This window comes from Nothobranchius furzeri, chromosome 11 (assembly GCF_043380555.1).
Source record: "Nothobranchius furzeri strain GRZ-AD chromosome 11, NfurGRZ-RIMD1, whole genome shotgun sequence".
Taxonomy (NCBI): Eukaryota; Metazoa; Chordata; class Actinopteri; order Cyprinodontiformes; family Nothobranchiidae; genus Nothobranchius; species Nothobranchius furzeri.
Genome location: NC_091751.1, coordinates 67,413,303 through 67,431,981, shown reverse-complemented (window position 1 = coordinate 67,431,981; position 18,679 = coordinate 67,413,303). Strand labels below are relative to the sequence as shown.

The 18,679-nt window shown below is 44.8% G+C and overlaps 1 protein-coding gene across 2 annotated transcripts; it reads right to left on the bottom strand.

Annotated features, from left to right (window-relative positions):
- Nucleotides 1-4,147: 4,147 nt before the first annotated feature.
- LOC107372722 (phospholipid phosphatase 3) lies at nt 4,148-18,674 on the bottom strand. Of its 2 annotated transcripts, none has more exons than XM_015940923.3 (6): nt 18,124-18,674; nt 11,906-12,060; nt 7,461-7,741; nt 7,331-7,388; nt 7,083-7,259; nt 4,148-6,997 (listed from the first exon to the last, which is right to left on the bottom strand). In XM_015940923.3, the coding sequence occupies exons 1-6, from the start codon at nt 18,260-18,262 to the stop codon at nt 6,869-6,871; spliced, it is 939 nt and encodes a 312-aa protein (XP_015796409.1). In that variant the 5' UTR covers nt 18,263-18,674; the 3' UTR covers nt 4,148-6,868. The 2 variants fall into 2 exon arrangements, with proteins under 2 accessions (XP_015796409.1, XP_015796408.1); XM_015940922.3 differs by lacking the exon at nt 11,906-12,060 and adding an exon at nt 11,245-11,402.
- Between the last annotated feature and the right edge of the window lie 5 nt (nt 18,675-18,679).

Sequence of the window (18,679 nt, the reverse complement as noted above, 5' to 3'; positions counted from 1 at the left end):
AAATTTTTACTCAAGTAAAAGTAAAAAGTATCGTAACAAAATGTACTCAAAGTAAAAGTTACTTAGTTACATTTTTGTCAGCGTAAGGATGGCTACATCTAAGTAGTGCTAAATCACAACGCCAGTTCACAATTCGCTCGTGTGTGTGTGTGTGTGTGCGCACACACACACACACACACTGCAGCATGTTAGAATCTTTTGAATGACTAATTTAACTACACTGAACTGCTTTAGTAATAATTTAATCTCTTATTCTGGAGTAAAATAAAGAAACAAGCTTAATCATCACATATCTGTGGCATCACAGATGTGTGCGTGCGTGTGTGCGTGTGTGTGTGTGTGTGTGTGTGTGTGTGTGTGTGTGTGTGTGTGTGTGTGTGCGTGCGTGTGTGCGTGTGTGTGTGTGTGTGTGTGTGACTGAGGGAGGGACAAATGACTTCAGAGGGACCACAACAGTGCTGCCGAGTTCCTGTGAGGAATTCGTAAATCACGTCGGGTAATCGGCTCACAAATAACGGAGCTGAAACTGCAGCAGGAACACATTTTCTGTTCCTCCAGAAACCACATGAAGCCGTTTCTGGTATTTGAGTGTTTGAAGCTGCTGATAAAGAAAGACGATGGGATCAGGTCCAGAAATGAGGTCTAAATGAGAACCAGAGGAAAACAAACAAACAAACGCATGACTGATTCATTTATCTGATAAACACCAACATTTTAATCCCAATCTTGCATGTTTTCAACTATAACTGTTGATATTTCAGCTCTTTGATGGTTCATAAGTGAACTAGTTGGAACAGATTAAGACTTCTGACCTAATTGAAAGGTTCTGCAGTCTCAGACGGAGACCTTTCATCTCTTTAGATACGACAAAAACAAAACAAACAAAAAAACAAAAACAAAACAAAAGTAATTAGATTTTTAATCAGGTAAACATGTTCAGTATTAAAAAAAACTTTTAGTCCTTTGCGAATGAGCATCAAAATCCTGCAAATTTCTGTTCTTAAACACACACACACACGCACGCACGCACGCACACACACACACACACACACACACACACACACACACACACACACATTTTGAATCTAAATGACCCTTTACAAGGTTAATGAAAGGTCACCCAGCCCCCACTAGCCAGAATGCCACACTTGCAACTTAAGAGTATCCAGATCGCTCCCCAAAGTCATGTATCTTATGTGAAGCAGAAACACTTTAGGCAACCCATGTTTACACCTCAGAACAGACTATAACAGAGCTGTACCTGGTTAGCATTTACTGTAACGTGTTTATCCTGGTGGAGCCACAGAAGAGAACATTTATCTAATGAAACTAAAAACGGAATGTCCAACCAGAATAGGAGTCAAACGAGAGTCAATGTCAAGACTTTTCTGAATCACGAGAGCTCAGCGACAAATAGGGAGGTGGAGTGTACAGTCGGTAAAGACGGCTCTCCCTTGCCCTGCCTCCAACATGCCTCCATCTAAAAGGCTAGGCTATCCAGAGTTATCTCTGTAGTTATGCTGCTATAGGCTTAGACTGCTGGAGGACACACTGACCACTTTCCACACTCGACTACTTTCTTCTACAATCTGCTCTTTAACTGTATTATTTCCAGCTATTTCAGCTGTTAACTTTATTTTTTCTCTGTTTTTCTCCCCAGAAGAAGCTACAACGATGTTCTGCTGATCTGCGGTGGCCTCATGGAGGGGGGCATCGTCTAGCACACTGCTGCTAACCACTTAAACTTTCTCCCTCTCCTGATAATAACTTTTTGCTTTCCTTGACGTTGGATGTGCTACTACTAGTTTACCCGTTTAATTAGAGATTCACTAGGATAAATACAATAAAGTTTATCTCTCACCAAATAGAATATTTACTAAGCAATCACAATGTAACCATAGAAACACTGCTTGGTTTGTGTGTGTGTGTGTGTGTGTGTGTGTGTGTGTGTGTGTGTGTGTGTCGTGGAGGATGGCTGCTTATACTGAGCCAGGATTCTCTGGAGGTTTCTTCCTGTTAAAAGGGAGTTTTCCTCTCCACTGTCGCTATATGCTTGCTTAGTATGAGGATTGCTGTATAGTCACTGACACTAGTCAGTGACTTGATGCAACCTGCTGGGTTCCTTATATAGGAAACATTTCTGATTGGCTTAATGAACTGACCTGAATTGGAATGTTTATTATGTGAAATGCCTTGAGACGACTCTGGTCGTGATTTGGCGCTTTATAAATAAACTTGAATAAAATTGAATTTAATTGAATTATTTGGATTTTTATTAGTAATAAAGTGATTTCTTTCAATAGCTCCTAGGTAAATTAGTCAAAACACCCAAAACCATTTCTCAATTATGTTACTAAGCTACACCAACGAGACACAGCAGTTTTTATCACATTTCATAAGATCCAACATTTTTTATTAAGATTTGTATCAAAAATTAAGTGATTTCTTTCAACAGGCCCTATGTTAATTGCTCTAGACGCCCAAAACCATTTCTCAGTGATGTTACTAAACCAGACCGATGAGACACAGCAGTTTTTATCACATTTCACAAGATCTGATCTTTTTTATTAAGATTTTCATGAAAATTTATGTGATTTCTTTCAATACCTCTTAGGTTAATTGATTTTAATAACAACGATGAGATCTAACAAGACTAGAACAGACACAAGATTCTTATCTGAGGCCAGGGGCGGATTAAGGACTGAAGAACATCCGGGGCTTAACACACACACACACGTGACACGCGTCAACATCATATGTGTCTTGTACCACATAATTTTTAATCTGAAGCTACATATTAAGCATTTTCAGGGCAGAGTATTGTTCCTGTTAGTGTGAGATGATAGTAAATATTCCCTTTCTTTCTCCAACAACTTTACCTGATAGTAAGCTAACTTTAGGCAAACCAGCAGCACAACAAATATTTTCAAATAAGACTCACAAACCTGAGTCAGCACCAGTCTCATCAAAGCTGGGGTTCTGTTGCGGTACTTTTGGTCTAAAAACGTCCTTATGTCCATCTTCACTCATGCGTTTCAGGCAGAGACTGCAGAAGAAGCCGGCTGCTGAAGGGCTTCTTCTTCAGTGGTGGAGGCTCAGGCAGGCTGTATACAAACTACTGCCAGCTGCTCCCTCTCTGTTGGACTTTGGTACTGCATGTTACTTCCGCGATTCAGATCCGGGGCTTTCTATGAAACATCCGGGGCTTCAGCCCAAGTAGCCGGGCCTAACGCCGCCCCTGTCTGAGGCCACGAGAATATCATTTGTAACTCTCACTAACGCAGTTTCAGTGCTGTGATACTCTCTAAAACCAGACTGAAATTCCTCTAACAGATCATCAGCGATTAGATGCTCACATACTTAAAACATTAAGTCTCAAACGTGTCAAAAACAGTTCAGATTGGACCAGACATGAAAGCAGTGAGAAACATTCAGAAACTTAAAAAAATTAAAGTCACAGATAAATGTAGTCATTTCCTGTGAAAGGTGCCCCAGACTGGCCGCTCTGAAATGTGAGGTCTGATCACACGGCACAACACCACAGGTGTCGTAACTTTCGAGGGAGTAATTGGCATGCTGACTGCAGGAATGTCTACCAGCTCTTTTGCTTGTTAAATGTTCATTTCTTTACGGTAAGTAGAGTGGTTTAGCAGTTTGCTGATATCCTCGTTGTGGATGAAGCGGCCATGGTGGAGGCGGGGTTATGGTATGGGCAGGTGTAGGTTATGGATAATGAACACAGGTGCATTTTCTGAATGGCATTTTGAATGCACAGAGAAACCATGACAAGATCCTGGGGCCCATTGTTGTGCTGCTCATCCACAACCAGGATAGCGCAGACCCGTAGCAAGGATCTGAGCCTGATCCACAGCAGCAGTCCATCATCTCAGGATGCCAACTGAAGCCAGAGCCGGAGGTCAACAGGGCGGTGCATGAACACCATCCCTATCGTCTAAGCATACTCGCATGTGGATGTGGCGGAGTCTATATTATTCCAGAAGGACAGGGGTTAAACCTGGAATGTACACCATTTCCCCACAGGAAGTCTAGCAGCGCCCCACACCCAAATCTTTCCATCAAACGCTGCTGGGCTGGAGAGACTCAGCAGAAAACCCTGGCAGGTACAGGTAAAACATCACAAAACACACTCAGTCTTCTGGGTTTTATTAGGTCGCGTATAAATTCACATTACAAAAATATTTAAAACACTTTTCTAGTTTTATGAACAGGAGCTGTTAGTTCTGGACAGCTTTGTGTTTTAGGAGTAAAACTTCACAGCGTGGTCAAAGATGTCTGCCTCATCGAGAGGTACGTTTTCAGTTACACAGGACAGAGTCATAGTGGGCGTTAGAACACACACACACACGCACGCACACACACACACGCACGCACGCACACACACACACACACACACACACGTGCACGCACGCACACACACTTTGCAGCAATTTACAACAAGAATGCACAGAAGTCTCAGTTACATCAAACAGAGCTGTGATGTGTCGCAGTGGTTCATCAAAGTTCATTAAACAAAATCACAAACTCAATCTTGTTTTCATCTAATAAAATATAGAAAATCGTTATAGTTACAAAGATATTTTACTTAACTATTACAGGTATTACAGATAACCAAACAGGGTGAATAATGGTTATTTATGCTGATCATTTCTGTTGCCATAGCGCTCCACATGTTTATGGGACAGGTACCCATTTTCTGGCTGGGAGTAGCACACTCGAAGAAGAAGAAGAAGAAGAAGAAAGTATCATTTCTACAGCGCCTCTCAAGATAAAAATCACGAGGCCCTTCACAAAAACTAAAAAAAAAATAAAAAAGCATTTAGAAAATGTTAAAAATATATATTTAAAATGAGCAAAAATAGGCAATTGTGATTAAAAAAATGTTAAGAAAGAGAGAGTGAACAGGAAAGAGGGAAATCAGTGGATCCTGAGGAAGGTGGAATAGGTGGGGAGAGCAGAATAAAGAGAGAGAGGTGAAGAAGGTCATACAAAAGCCAGCTTGAACAAGTGAGTCTTCAGCTGCTTTTTAAAGGAGACCACTGAGTCCACTGATCTCAGGCTCAGGGGGAGAGTTCCAGAGTCTGGGGGCCACAGCAGCAAATGATCTGTCACCTTTGACCTTTAGCCTGGTGCTGCACAACCAGTAGGCTTTGATCACTGGACCTCAGGGACCTGCTGGGGGTGTAGGGACTAAGAAGATCACCAATGTAAGATGGTGCTTGTCCATGTAAGGCCCTATAGACCAGAACCAGGATCTTGAAATGAACCCTGAAGTTGACTGGCAGCCAGTGAAGCTGGAGGAGAAGCGGGGTGATGTGGGTGTGTTTGGAGGACTTGGTCAGAAGCCGAGCACAGGCGTTCTGAACCACCTGTAGACGGTTCAGGGAGGTTCTGCTCAGACACGTGAAAAGAGAGTTACCCCAAGATTCCACTATCTCCGCTCCGCCCCCGCCTTCCGCAGCCGCTCACTTCCGAATTCAATTTTTACTGGTACCCGCTCTACAACGGCTCCGCTCCGGTACGGAGACCTGAGGTGCGTAAACAAGCATGCGCGGGATTTTCGAGATCTTGCGATACAGTCCGAGCAATAAACGCGGAAGTTAGATCCAAACACCCGTTGTGTGGGAGAAGCATCGAAATGAACTGTTTAATCTGCCCATCATTTGTGTTGAGAGATCAGCAGTGTTTGGATCAACAAAGTGTGACTACTTTGATAGTGGAAACTGTATTTATGGCTTACTTTTGTGCATTTAAAGTTCAGCCGCCATTGATAGTTGTTAAAAGTTGTTAAACCTGTGCATATGAAACAAAAAACGCTTTTTGTTTATCGATTTATTGTGAAATAACGGAAGTTATGCTTGCTCCCTTTCCTGTTGGGCGGTTGTGATTTCTGTCCATTGACTGCGGAGGTGCTCCGGCGAAAATAGAATCGATCCTATTTTTGCCGGATGGCGGAACGGCGGTCGGCGCACAGCGCTGCACTGCCGCAGTAGTGGAACAGCTCTGATTGACTACAACGGGACCATTTTTGCTGCGGAGTTCGTGCCAGAGCGGAGGTAGTGGAATTTTGGGGTTACAGTTGTCTAAGCGTGAGGAGATGAAGGTGTGGAGAACTGTCTCAAGTTCAGAGCGGGACAGAATGGGACTCAGCCTAACAACGTTCCTGAGATGGAACAATATCCCTGTAATATATGGACTTTAACACACACACACACACACACACACACACACACACACACACACACACACACACACACACACACACACACACACACACACACACACACACACACACACACACACACACACACACACACACACACACACACACACACACACACACACACACACACACACACACACACACACACACACACACACACACACACAGCTTACAAAAGATAGTTGTTTCATTAAATGGCTCAGCGGGGGCTCATCCCAGCCAGCAGAACAAGGCCCGCAGCACGAACACACACACGCTTTGACGGGTCGGTGGAGTGGTGACAAACACTAAAAGCCGGTATAAAATAAAGTAAAAAGCAAATGAAAACATCCTTCCTGAAACAGGAATTTGTATCGTCCTGATTTGTCGAAGTGAGTCAGCGTCAGAGGCAGCCCTGTGAGGTGAGCTCTGTTAACAGCCGCCTTTTCTCCTGAGCAGCGATCCTCACAACAGGAGAGGAGGTCAAAGAGCCCTCACGTGATAAAACAGAACGTTATCTCTCTTTTCCGAGATGGGAACGTCTCTGAGACAAACAACCTGCCCGAGTGTTTCCCTGTTCTTCCTCAGCAGCTCCAGACGAGACGAACGGCTGCAGAGATGTTGAGCAGGTCCGTGATGCGTTCAGGCTCAGGCCATGATGAGGGGATTCCCACGCTCTCTGATGTCTGCGGTAGGGAGGAGATCTTTCCTCACAGCTGCTGGACACAACGTGGAGCGTCGTCCTCTGGGTTTAAACAAGTTGGACACGTGAAACGCCTGCAGGGAGAGGAGATGACAGTACTCTTAGCACCAGCAGTAATCAGTTACAGTTACAAGTGTAACTCTGACAGGGTCCACTCACTATGCAGTAGGCCACCAGGGCCCCTTGGATGAACCCGGCCAGGACGTCAGTGGGGTGGTGCTTGTGGTCAGACACTCGAGACAGGCCGGTGTAGAAGGACATCATGATGAGGGTGAATTGGGTGAGCGGGCGCAGCAGGCGGGCGCCGTGCCAGGTGAAGCGAGACTGCAGGTAGAACTGAAGAACAGACGCCAGGTTTATACTTGTGAAGGAGAACAGAGCACAAGGACACACGGACGCTGACTCACCACCAAATAAAGCATGGTGTACATGGAGAAGGACGCGTGTCCAGAGAAGAACGACTTCCTGAGGGGGACAAAGACTTAAAGCACCAGACGTCTGAACACAAGCCAACTTCTGTGCGTGATGTTGCCATACCTGGCCTCCTGAACTTTGCCCTCCGGCCCCTGGCACTGGTAGTCAGTGATGTAGCCCAGCGAGCAGTTAATGGTGGAGAAGTCCGGCTTGCACACGTCCAGGAAGTGAGGTCGCATGCGGCCCACTGAGACTTTAGCGATGTCAGTGAAGGACTGGCTGATGGCACAGCCGAAGATGAACACCCCCACCTGCTTGTAGAGGGCAGAGATGTAGGGGTTCCCCACAAATGACTTGGATCCCTCATTCAGGAAGTGGATCCTGTAGCTCTCCCCGATTATGATCTGAGCAAACACGGAGTAAGGAGAACCTTTAAGCACAGAGACGGAGTTCCTGCAGACTTCTAAAGACCGACAGCCAACCGGCAGGGGGCACATCTAGGGGGAGGCGAGTAACCAAGACTCAAAACAGCTGTTCAAGCTCAAAAACATTTTACCCAGCCCCCCCATCGCCCGCTGTTGTCCTCCAGAGACACAGAGAAGGGACAGAAGACAGGTTATCACAAGCAGGGAGGACGAAAACACATCAGCAGCGTGCAATTATGGTAGAAAGTGAGAGGAGTGGGGGAGGGTGTGGGAGGAACTGCTGGTTCCAATCAGCAGAACTGCTGAGCTGGGCGCCGTGTCAGATTCTGGAGGCCAGACTCCACCAGGCCCTTGTTTGTTTTCTCTGAAGGAGCTCCGGTTTCACCAGGAACGTCTGACTGTTTTCATCCTAGTCTCTAGATTTCATCAGGAGCCAGTTGGATGCTGGGAAACGCTCAGAGAGGCAGGATAGCCCCCCCATCCAGGCCTTTGGAGCCAGCTCCAGATGACCCAGACATTTTCATGGTAGAGGGAGGACGGGAGGGGGGGACAACACGTCTGGATCTCCTCGTGAGTGAAAGAGTGAATGTGGACTGTAGTCTCACTCGTGTTTTTATTCTGCCTCCTAATAAAAACCAGCGCCAGGGTCTTGCAGCTCGAACGGCGAGCCATGAGCCGGAGGCGGTGAGGAGAGGGAAAAGAGATCTCTGGTAAACTCTCGATGTTTGGGCCCAAAACCGCAGTCTCACCCCAGAAATTACAGCATTTAACCAAACAAGCATTGCGTCAACCATAATTACAGCTTCTCACCAGGGAGAAGCTCTGTGGGGTGTGTAGCAGTCTGGAGATCCAACAGTCCAGGTGACAACTGAACACACCACCAGGAGGTAAACAGTCACTTCTTCTAAGGCAGCCAGATGCCCGCAGCATGCTGCAGGGATCTGTTTGCACACAAATTAGCCATCTGTGCTGCTAACGCGTCGCTGTGTGGTTACCGAGGTGTTAAAGAGGGCTCTGAAAGCACAGCTACACGGTTGCTAGGCTGTTACTAGGGCATCAGCTGTTAGCCCACATTTAGGTTGTTGCTCCAAAGTTGTGATGGCTGGAGTTTAGTTGGTTTCTGTGGCTAAAAGTTAGCTTATCTGTTCTTCTTTCTTTTTTTAATCACCATTAAATAAGTTTCAAATAAAAAAAATGCTAAAACTAAAAGAACAAAGAGTTTGTATTTAGTGTTCAAGTGGAAGCAAACCTGTGTAGCTGCAACCTGGAAGCGTCAGACTCCCTGATCTGATAGGTGGACCGTTTTCTAATTTCTGGGCCTTTCTTCCTGCAGTCATGTTTGATGGATTTAGTCACGTTTCGGGAATCAGATGTCTGTTTTTTAGTAAAGTCAGTGAGATATAAACCACAAATGGCGACTAACAATTTGTTTTCCTCCAAAATCTCCAAATCAACTATTCTGCTTTACTTTAAACAAGTGCTTGTATATATATATATATATATATATATATATATATATATATATATATAGGGCTGCATGGTGGTGCAGTTGTTAGCACTGTTGCCTCGCAGCACGAAGGTTGCAAGTTCGAAACTCGGCTGTTGCCTTTCTGCATGGAGTTGCGTGTTACGTGCGTTTACATACATATATTTACATATATACACACACACACACACACACACACACATATATATATATATATATATATATATATATTCACACATACATATACATATATACATATATATATATATATATATATACATATATACATATATATATATATATATAATTTACATATGTATATATGTTAATATATATACACATATATACATATATATGTAAATATATGTATATATACATATATATACATATATTTACATATATATACATATATATGTAAATATATGTATATATACATATATATACATTAATACGTATATTTACATGTATATATATATGTAAATAACTAGGGATGTGAATCTTAGAGCAAGTTATGATTTGATTCGATTCCGATTCTTGGAGTGCCGATTCGATTAGGATTCAATTCGGATTCGATTCTCTATTTAAATCGATTCACAATCAGTATTAACAAAGAGTGTCAGCTCCAGGATGAACTACTTTGTTGTACAAGTTAGTTAAAGCTATGGGACGTTTTTATTTGACTTTAAACTGGTCGTGCTCCAAATATGTGAATTTACAATGTAAACTAAAGTGATTCTAAAACTGTAAACAGAAACAATCTTTTGACCAAAAGGCAACATTTATTTTTGCTTACCTTGTAAAATATAGCAAATCTGTAGTTACCTAACGGTAGTTTTGAAAGTAATACGGTCAAATACTTATCAAGTATGTGTAGAAACAAGTTACATGAGTAATCCTGAGTACTCATTTATCAAATTAGAAAATAAATAAGAGAATATCTCAAATTTCTGAGTATGAAAAAAATGACATTCAATTGCCCTCTTATCAGCAGATTCAAACATAAATCATCTCAATTTATGGGAGCACAAAAGTAAACGCAGTACTGGCTCTCCTAACAAAGATAAAAAAGTGCATCTCAGACCTGTAACATGCCAAATGTTTGAGTTCTTGGAATCGATTCTGAATCTTTATAAATAAGAATCCCGATTCACACTTGAATTGATTTTTTTCAGCACCTCTAATAATAACCCTGATAAGTGATGAAAACCATTTCAGGCGACTACCTCTTGAAGCTCATCGAGAGAATGCCAAGAGTGTGTAAAGCAGTAATCAGACCAATGGGTGGCTAGTTTGAAGAAAATAGAACAGAAAGCCGACTCGAGCTCTACTTTCATCAGACAGGTTAAGAAAGCACAGGTGTACTAACAAGGGCTGCATTCCACTCCTGCAGCTGGGTTTTCAGGAAAACTGATGACAAGCAGAGCCTCTACATGGAATGCGGCCCTCTTTAGAGCACCACCTAGATCTGTTCTGGATGTTAGAGACTTTGTCTAATTGGGTCTCAGCTCGTCTGAAGTTGATGTTTACTTTAACGTGGTCACTAGCCCTTCTCGCGGCTGGCTCACATCTGTTACACATTTTCACTCAAACTAAACTGAGAAGAGTTCAAAACGTTGGTGATGACTGTGTGTGACGATGTTGAGAGGAAAATTCCTTCAGATTCACCCAATGATGAATCATCTCGCTCCTCCGGATGAACCCTTTAATGACAGGTTTTTATCTAGAACCTGCTGAAACCAGAAACACGGGCTGATGGTCCGTGTATGAAGATGAGACGGTCTACTAATCTTTTAAAATAATCCTAGTTTCTACACATCAGCTGTCAGATTAAAGAAAGGATGAAAGTTAAAACAAAAAAAATGAAGCTGGTTTAAGAGTCGACACCTAGAGGGATGAGGAGGAACCATCCTGTGATCTAAGGTGCTGCTAGTAGCTGTGAGGCTTGCTGAAACAGGCGGTGATGGTGAACATTAGTGATCAGAGTGAGGTGACTTACAGACAGGATGGTGATCAGAATGCCCGCAGCGCTGAGCACACCGTCGCTAATGGTGTCCCCGTTTTTGGCCGGGTAGCGGATGGACTGGTCGCTGCAGTAAAAGCCTCTACGGTAGGGTGGGACAGCACAGGTCTCAATGACCAGGAAAGGCAGGCCAGCTAGTTAGTGAGGGAGGGAGGGAGGGGGTGAAGGAGAGAGAGATGGAGGTGGTGGGTTAATTAAACGCAGAATACAGAGGAGGTGGTACCAGCAGGAGGTGGCAGGAGAACATCTGGGAGTGACTCGGTTTGTTCTGTGGCTGTTCTTGGATGTGAGGCTCTCCATCAGCTGAGGATTGTGGATGCTCCACACTCCTGAAAGCCAGAGAACTGTTCAGCTGATGTGGAAAGTTGGAGGAACCACACCTGTCACACCTGACCCCGAGCCAACAGAAACGCTACGCTTCATTGGTGCGTCCTGGTGAATTAGAGGCTGATTTATTGTGGAAAAGTGGTGAAACAATGGCTGCCTGAAGTGTCGTGGCTCAGTCTGAATGCTGGGTGCAGTAGGCGAGGGCCTCTGGGGGTTTGATTATTGTGTGTTGAAAGCCAGCCACTGATGAACCGAGTGCGCTCCAGCATATGCTCGTCCTGTCCTGCCGCTGTCCCACACCAGGACTTACAGAGACCACAGGCACGACGACGCCCACCGCGGTGAGCACGGCGGTGGACACCGTGCTGTTCTTAAACGGCAGACGGATGCTGTCGTCGTCACAGAAGAACCCTCTCTGGTAGGGTGGGTAGGGAGACTTGTGCAAAAACACTCCCACAAGGATCACTGTGTGGTTGGACAGACACATGAGGCAGGAGCTCAGGAACACAGCGGAAAGTTCTGAATTCATCTGGGTCAAGGCCAAGCCCCCACAATGCGGCTCAAAAATTGAAGCAATCCCGGAAGTACCAAAAATTGCAGTTCCACGCTCATCCACTAGGGGCTGGTGTCAGAAGCGAGCAAATCCTCATTGACTCCCATGTTAAAAATACCAATTTCACAGCAGAAATAAACATGTTTACAGCCTGGTACCAACACATGTTTTTGGTTTAAATGATCTAGTTTACACTCATGACAACTCTGAGGGGGGTGAATTTTTTTCTCACTCTTCTGTTTAAGTGTATTAAAAGCCTAAAATTCTGTGTAATTAATGAGCATCAGACCCACGTGACCACAGAGCTAGCTCCGTGGAAAGGCCTCAGTAGAGCCTCGGTCTGGCCTGGAAACTGTTCCGGGATTTTGAGTCTCTGTGTGTGTATTCTGTTTGGGATATTTTTTGTGCAATTGTTGGACAAAATGACTTGCTGTGGCATTAATTGCACTAATAGAGCGTCCAAGGAGTCTCCACTTCATTTTTTTCGGTAAGTAAAATTATATTTATGTATTTTAGGTCACTGCCGAGCTGAGCTTAGATTTTAACATGTACTGTTTAACCATGAAATTTAAATGTAATAGGGTAAAACCCAGTGCATTTAACATAATGCTGCACTTTAGAAAATGGGTTGAAATCTAACATGTTGGTGGAGCTGGGTTCCCACTATCGGCTTGTGGAGCTCTCGGGAGACCTCTGTGTTCCACCCGATTCTCCCCTCCCCGCAGCTCAGCGCATCTCTGTCTGATCGCGGCTTCTGTCTACTGCGCGGCTGCCGGCTTTCAGCAGCTTTCAGGAGACCTCTGTGTTCCACCTGGTTTTACCCAGTGGCCAGCCCGGCGTATCTCTGACTCAGAAGCTCTGGTGTTGTGCACAGTTAACTCCGGTTGCAGCTAGGTTAGCTCCCACCTCCACGTTAGCTTCAGGTTAGCTTGTAGCTAGTTCGACCGGGTGTCGTCAGTTGATCCCAGCCTTACAGCCCCACCCTCAGCTCCACCTCTCTTCCCTTTTGTGTAATTGTCTGGGCTTGACGGAACCTGTGACACGGTCAAAATGGCGGTGGTGGCCACCTCCCATTTCTCCCATTTGTCCTCAAAAACGTGTTATTGGAGCCTATGGAAACCCATTGTCCAATATTTATATGTCGATGGTCAAGGCAGGATGGTGACCACTTTGGGACAACCTTAGTCTCAGATACAAAATTCTACTGAATGTTTCCATCTTTGATCTGCTCTAGTTCAGGAAAGACAGATTCATTATTCTATAGTATAGGAGAATTGTGTAAAACAGGATTAGAACCGTGAGAGGTCCTGACGGGAAGACTTCGGAGCTTCGGAGCAGGACCTCACCAGAAGCAGGAGAAAAATCACTGTTCTGAAACTGTTCTTAAATCTCAAATTTTAGTCTAGAACAACCAAATCCGGGTTGGGTTACAGTCGGGCACCCGAGGATGTTTGATGTGAGGAGCCTGTGGACGTCCAGTACGGTCAGAGGTGGACATCTTACAGAGGGACAAAGTCATAGACATTAGATCTTGCTTGGTGAATAAAGACTAAATGAGGATTAATTAACATTTTCAGCTGAGATTGAAAACTGAAGGTTGCTGAACAGAAAAACCTGTGAGCCCTGTTGTCTTCTGAGGTTCCTTCAAAAGGCCGTCTTCTGGACGTCTCTGGGGCGTTTGTGTCTGATCGGTCTTTCACCACTTCAAGTAGCACAAGGATCTTCTCATCTCCAGACAAACAGAACCCAAAAGCTAAAACCAACAGCTTTTTACGATGGAGGACTTGGATATGTGAGGGTGGACGGCGGACCCAGGAGACGTCTCCAAACTCCAGACAGAAGCTGGAAATCCCACTTTCAAATCACTTCAAAGCCACATGGAGCCTTCAACTCGTCAGCGATGTGCAGATATTAGAAAAACAAGCAGAAGAGGTGGCGGGGGCAGGGGGAACCAGCTCTGAGACGAAGTGTCAACACCCCCCCTCCACACACACACACATGGCTGACTTGGGTCTTTAAACATCCAGCTGGGTTGAGCTCATGTTACAGACTAAGTCCTGGTGCTCTGGGAAGTCCAGGATTTATGCGTTCCTCAACATTCAGCAGGATTCCCGTTATTAACGTTCCTGCTTTGATTCCTTCTTTAAATAAACGCCCAAACGGGGGTGCGTTCCACTCTGAAGCAAGACCACAGACACTGCAAAACTGTAAAAACATACTCCAACCCTGGACTCAGTCCTGAACTTCTGACCCAGTTTGGTTCATCTGGTCCGAGAGCAGAACTCGGGAACCCATGCTGGAGAACACGAGCCTGGACCCCCCCGTCTGACAGACTAACCACAGGCCCAGAGATGAGCACAGACGGAGGGACAGCAAACTAGTGTTTGTGGCTTTAAACCCTAAAGAGGGTCAGATGTTTCACACGACTCTGGAAACAGAAGATATGATGACCTGGAGCAGAAAGTCACAGTCAGATCCTGTTTTCCAGGCATTCGGACGGGGATTTCTTCCCGGCTCTGTACTCTGACCTCCAGCATCCGCCTCAGCACCGCGGCATCATGGGACTTTCCCCCTCCTACCTTCGCCCTGCTCAGGCCACATCTAACGCAGTGATGTTGGTGGTCCTGATCCCAGTTCAGCTTCAGCTCAGCGTCAACAGCTGTTCTGTTTATGGGTTGCTTCATTAACCTAAAGTCTCCACACGCAACAAGCAAAGGTGGCCCGACGAGGACCTTCTCAGCAGCGTGGCGTGTTCGTGCTGCTGCAGCATGTGGAAACTAACACACCTCATGCACAGTTAAATGCTCGCCGTCTTCTGGGGACGTTCGCCAAAACACCAAGTGTGACTGTTAAAACAAACTTGCGCTCATTTTCCACTCGCGGGGATGGCTCCCCGTCTGCTGTGGGAACATGTGAACATCAACATGTCTGAGGCTGCCGTGCACACGCGTGTGGTTGTTTCTACTTCATACTTCATGTGTCTGCAAAACTCGTGTGTGTGTGTGTGTGTGTGTGTGTGTGTGTGTGTGTGTGGGGTGGGGGTTGGGGGGGCTTCAATAAATAATCACCCACACTGTTTATAGAGATGGAAGAAGTCACCTTGGATGATGGAAGAATACTTTGAGGAGCTCCTCAATCACTAGACACAAATTCCATTGAGGACACACCGCAGGGGGTCTCTCCTCCATGGACGTAATTTTGGGGGGGACAGGGGGGACATGCCCCCCCCCACTTTTTCCAAAGTCAAGTTTTGACCCCTGCACTTTTTACCATCCAAAAACAATATTACGCTATATTAAATTGACACTGGTTGAGCTCTAGGACCAAGCAGAAAACAACCGTTTGTGTGGAAGCCTGTTTCCCATCAGAACATACTGTAAAGATCCCCACTTCTCCACGCAAAAAGGCCGCAGCCGAGCAGTTTCGAACCTGCAACTTTCGTGCTGTGAGGCAACAGTGCTAACCACTGCGCCACCATGCACCATTCAGTCCTGGAGGATCTCCATGTGTCTGACCGTCGCAGATCTTTCATGAACTAACTGTCTGAGCAGCTGGACGTTGTTACAGCCTGTTTGATCCTATGACGGGGAATCTTTGATGGGGGGCTGGACAATTTTTCTGGGATTTTCCAGAACTCAGATTGCCAGTTCGTCTCTGCTACCAGGTACTTGAGAGGAGGGTCTGGTTGACAGTTAAAATCTCAAACGAGGAGCAATGTGGTTTTGGTCCTGGCGGAGGACTACTCTGGAGTCTGGAGATGTGTGGTTGATGGTCCTGTTAAAGACCATCCAGTCTCTGTACAAAGTGAGTCTGGATACTGCTGGCAGCAAGTCAGACCTGTTCCAGGTGAGGGTTGGACTCAGCCAGGGATGTCCTTTGTCACTCGTTCTGTTCCTTACCTTTATGAACAGAATTTCTGGGTGCTGCCATGGGGTGGAGGGTGACATGTTTGGTGGAAGAAGTTTGCCAGGGAACTATTTAGGATCCCACTGGTGGAGGTCACCAAGAAGATGGTTTGGGCCTCCAAGCTGGAGCTGCTGCCCCAGTAACCCGGAAACGCAGATGAAAAGCGGACAGGCGGTTGTCCTCTTTAGACAAACACTGTTGGTTTGTTAGTGTTTCTCCATGGGACGTCTACAGAACAAAGGATGGGAATTTACCTTCCAGAGATGAAAACTGGAACAAACCTAAATATAACAAGTCAGAAACAGATAGTTTATTCTGTGGCTCCTCTACGAGACTGTTGACAATAACTGGATTTCCTATGATGTTGCCACATGTTTAGTTATGTGGCAAAGTTGCTACTTCTTGTATTCAGGTTTTATACTCAAGTTTTACTGTAAATGTGTGATTATACCACAGAAAAAACACGACAAAAAGTACAAAGTCTGAGTGATCGCAGACCGCCAGAATAAAAGTGTTTCACCTACAACTACACACACACACACACACACACACACACACACACACACACGGTCCAAACCTCTGACCACTTCCCTTAATTAAGCTGCACTCTAGTATACCAGGCCAGATGTTCACATCAGAAGAATTCCTGCTGCTGAGGAATGTGAGCCATGGGAACATAAGTCAAAACAGAGGTTCATAAGGTACAGGTGTGGGTGGAGAGGAGGGAGTCATGGCCTCTCCCCAGGACTACTTCATTCATTACACTGCCGCCATTCTCGTCCACAGCCTCGTCACCTCCCGTCTCGATTATTGCAATTCACTTCTTTATGGTCTCCCCAACAAACTCCTTCATAAACTGCAACTGGTCCAGAATTCAGCAGCCCGTATTATCACCAGAACCCCTTCCTTTCACCACATCACCCCGGTTCTCCAGCAGCTTCACTGGCTCCCAGTTAAATTCAGGTCCATCTTCAAAATTCTCCTCCATACCTTCAAAGCCATCCATAACCTCTCTCCTCCACATATCTCAGACCTTATAAGTATTCACACCCCCTCCCGTTCGCTCAGATCGTCTTCCTCCATCCATCTTGCTGTTCCTTCTGCCCGTCTCACTACCATGGGGAGCAGAGCTTTCAGCCGCTCTGCTCCCCGTCTCTGGAACTCACTCCCCCCAGACATCAGGAACATTGACAGTTTCACCCTTTTCAAAACCAGACTCAAAACACATATGTTTAAATCTGCCAATGACCTCTGATTTTATTGAACTGTTTCTCTCTTCTTTTTTTCTTCTTTGCGTTTTTATTGTTGTTTCATTGCTGTATTATTGCTGTTTTATTGTATTTTCTGAACGTATTTTCTGTCAAGTGACCTTGGGTGTTCTGAAAGGCGCTCTTAAATAAAATGTATTATTATTATTATTAGTTTCCACTAAGTAGACACATTCCTACTGAGGAAAACCAGGAGTCAGGATAATGTCAGATGTGGAAAACACAAAGCCTTCCTAAAAACAAACAAAAAAAGAAAAATCCTTATTTAGCTTAAGTATTATATTCAGCCATTCTAACAGTCAGTTACAACTACATTGCTAATTAAATTTAAAAACCTGAAAGCATTAGCTCAACATATTTCTTATTAGTCCTAAACTGTTTCTGTAACTTAAATGTCGTTTTTGTTGCTTTTGAAGCTGGTTTGGCAACATATTTAATAATAAACTAAATATTTATACTTCAATAACTGTTAATTGTTCAATATTTGAGAATATTTTACAAGACTGTTTTAGTCTATATCGTTTCCGTACTAATATATGATAAATGAGTGGTTTTGAATGTCGAGTGGTTCGCTGTGATTTTGTTTACGACATCAGGTTATTGATCCAACGCTAGAACATGTTACAGAGGATTAGTTTACGGCTTTAAGGGGTTACATTTCAATAGTTCAGTGCAACGTTTGAGAATAATGTCCTGGCTGTGGAGACCATGATGAGTAAAGAACAATAAAACCTTTAGGTTCAGGTTAAACGTGACTGAGCGGCTGTAGAGATGTGTGTGTGTGTGTGAGGATGTTCTTACCTAAGAACAGGCAGAAGAGATCCACAGTGACCAGCAGCCTGCTGCTCCTCTGCTCCTTACAGCTGCTGCTGCTGCAGGAGGTCCCGCCGCTCTTCATCTCTGCTGCCATCGTCTTCTTATAAATCAGAAAGCGTTGCATTTAAACCGCTCGGTTTCCAACTAACGGGGAGTAAAACTACTAGTTGAGCTCAGAACAAACCACTAGTGCAGCTCTAACTAGATAAACCACTAGTTGAGCTCTAGATAAACCACTAGTTCAGCTCTAACTATATAAACCACTAGTTCAGCTCTAACTAAACCACTAGTTCAGCTCTAACTAAACCACTAATTCAGCTCTAACTAGATAAACCACTAGTTCAGCTCTAACTATATAAACCACTAGTTCAGCTCTAACTAGATAAACCACTAGTTCAGCTCTAACTAGATAAACCACTAGTTCAGCTCTAACTAGATAAACCACTAGTTCTGCTGAGTCTGCTTTAACATGAGTCCTCACTCATGCAAGTCTCGGTTTGGGTCAGCCCTCCTATCTTTCCCAGCTCCTCGCTGAGCTGCT

Bases quoted from the DNA above. Each gene is read 5' to 3' on its own strand.
- LOC107372722 (XM_015940922.3), bottom strand. From the start codon at position 18,262: ATGCAACGCTTTCTGATTTATAAGAAGACGATGGCAGCAGAGATGAAG. The intron at 7,742-11,244 runs GTAAGTCACCTC...GTGTTTGCTCAG, and splicing joins TTCTGATCACCATCCTGTCT to ATCATAATCGGGGAGAGCTA. The intron at 7,389-7,460 runs GTATGGCAACAT...TGTCCCCCTCAG, and splicing joins GGCAAAGTTCAGGAGGCCAG to GAAGTCGTTCTTCTCTGGAC.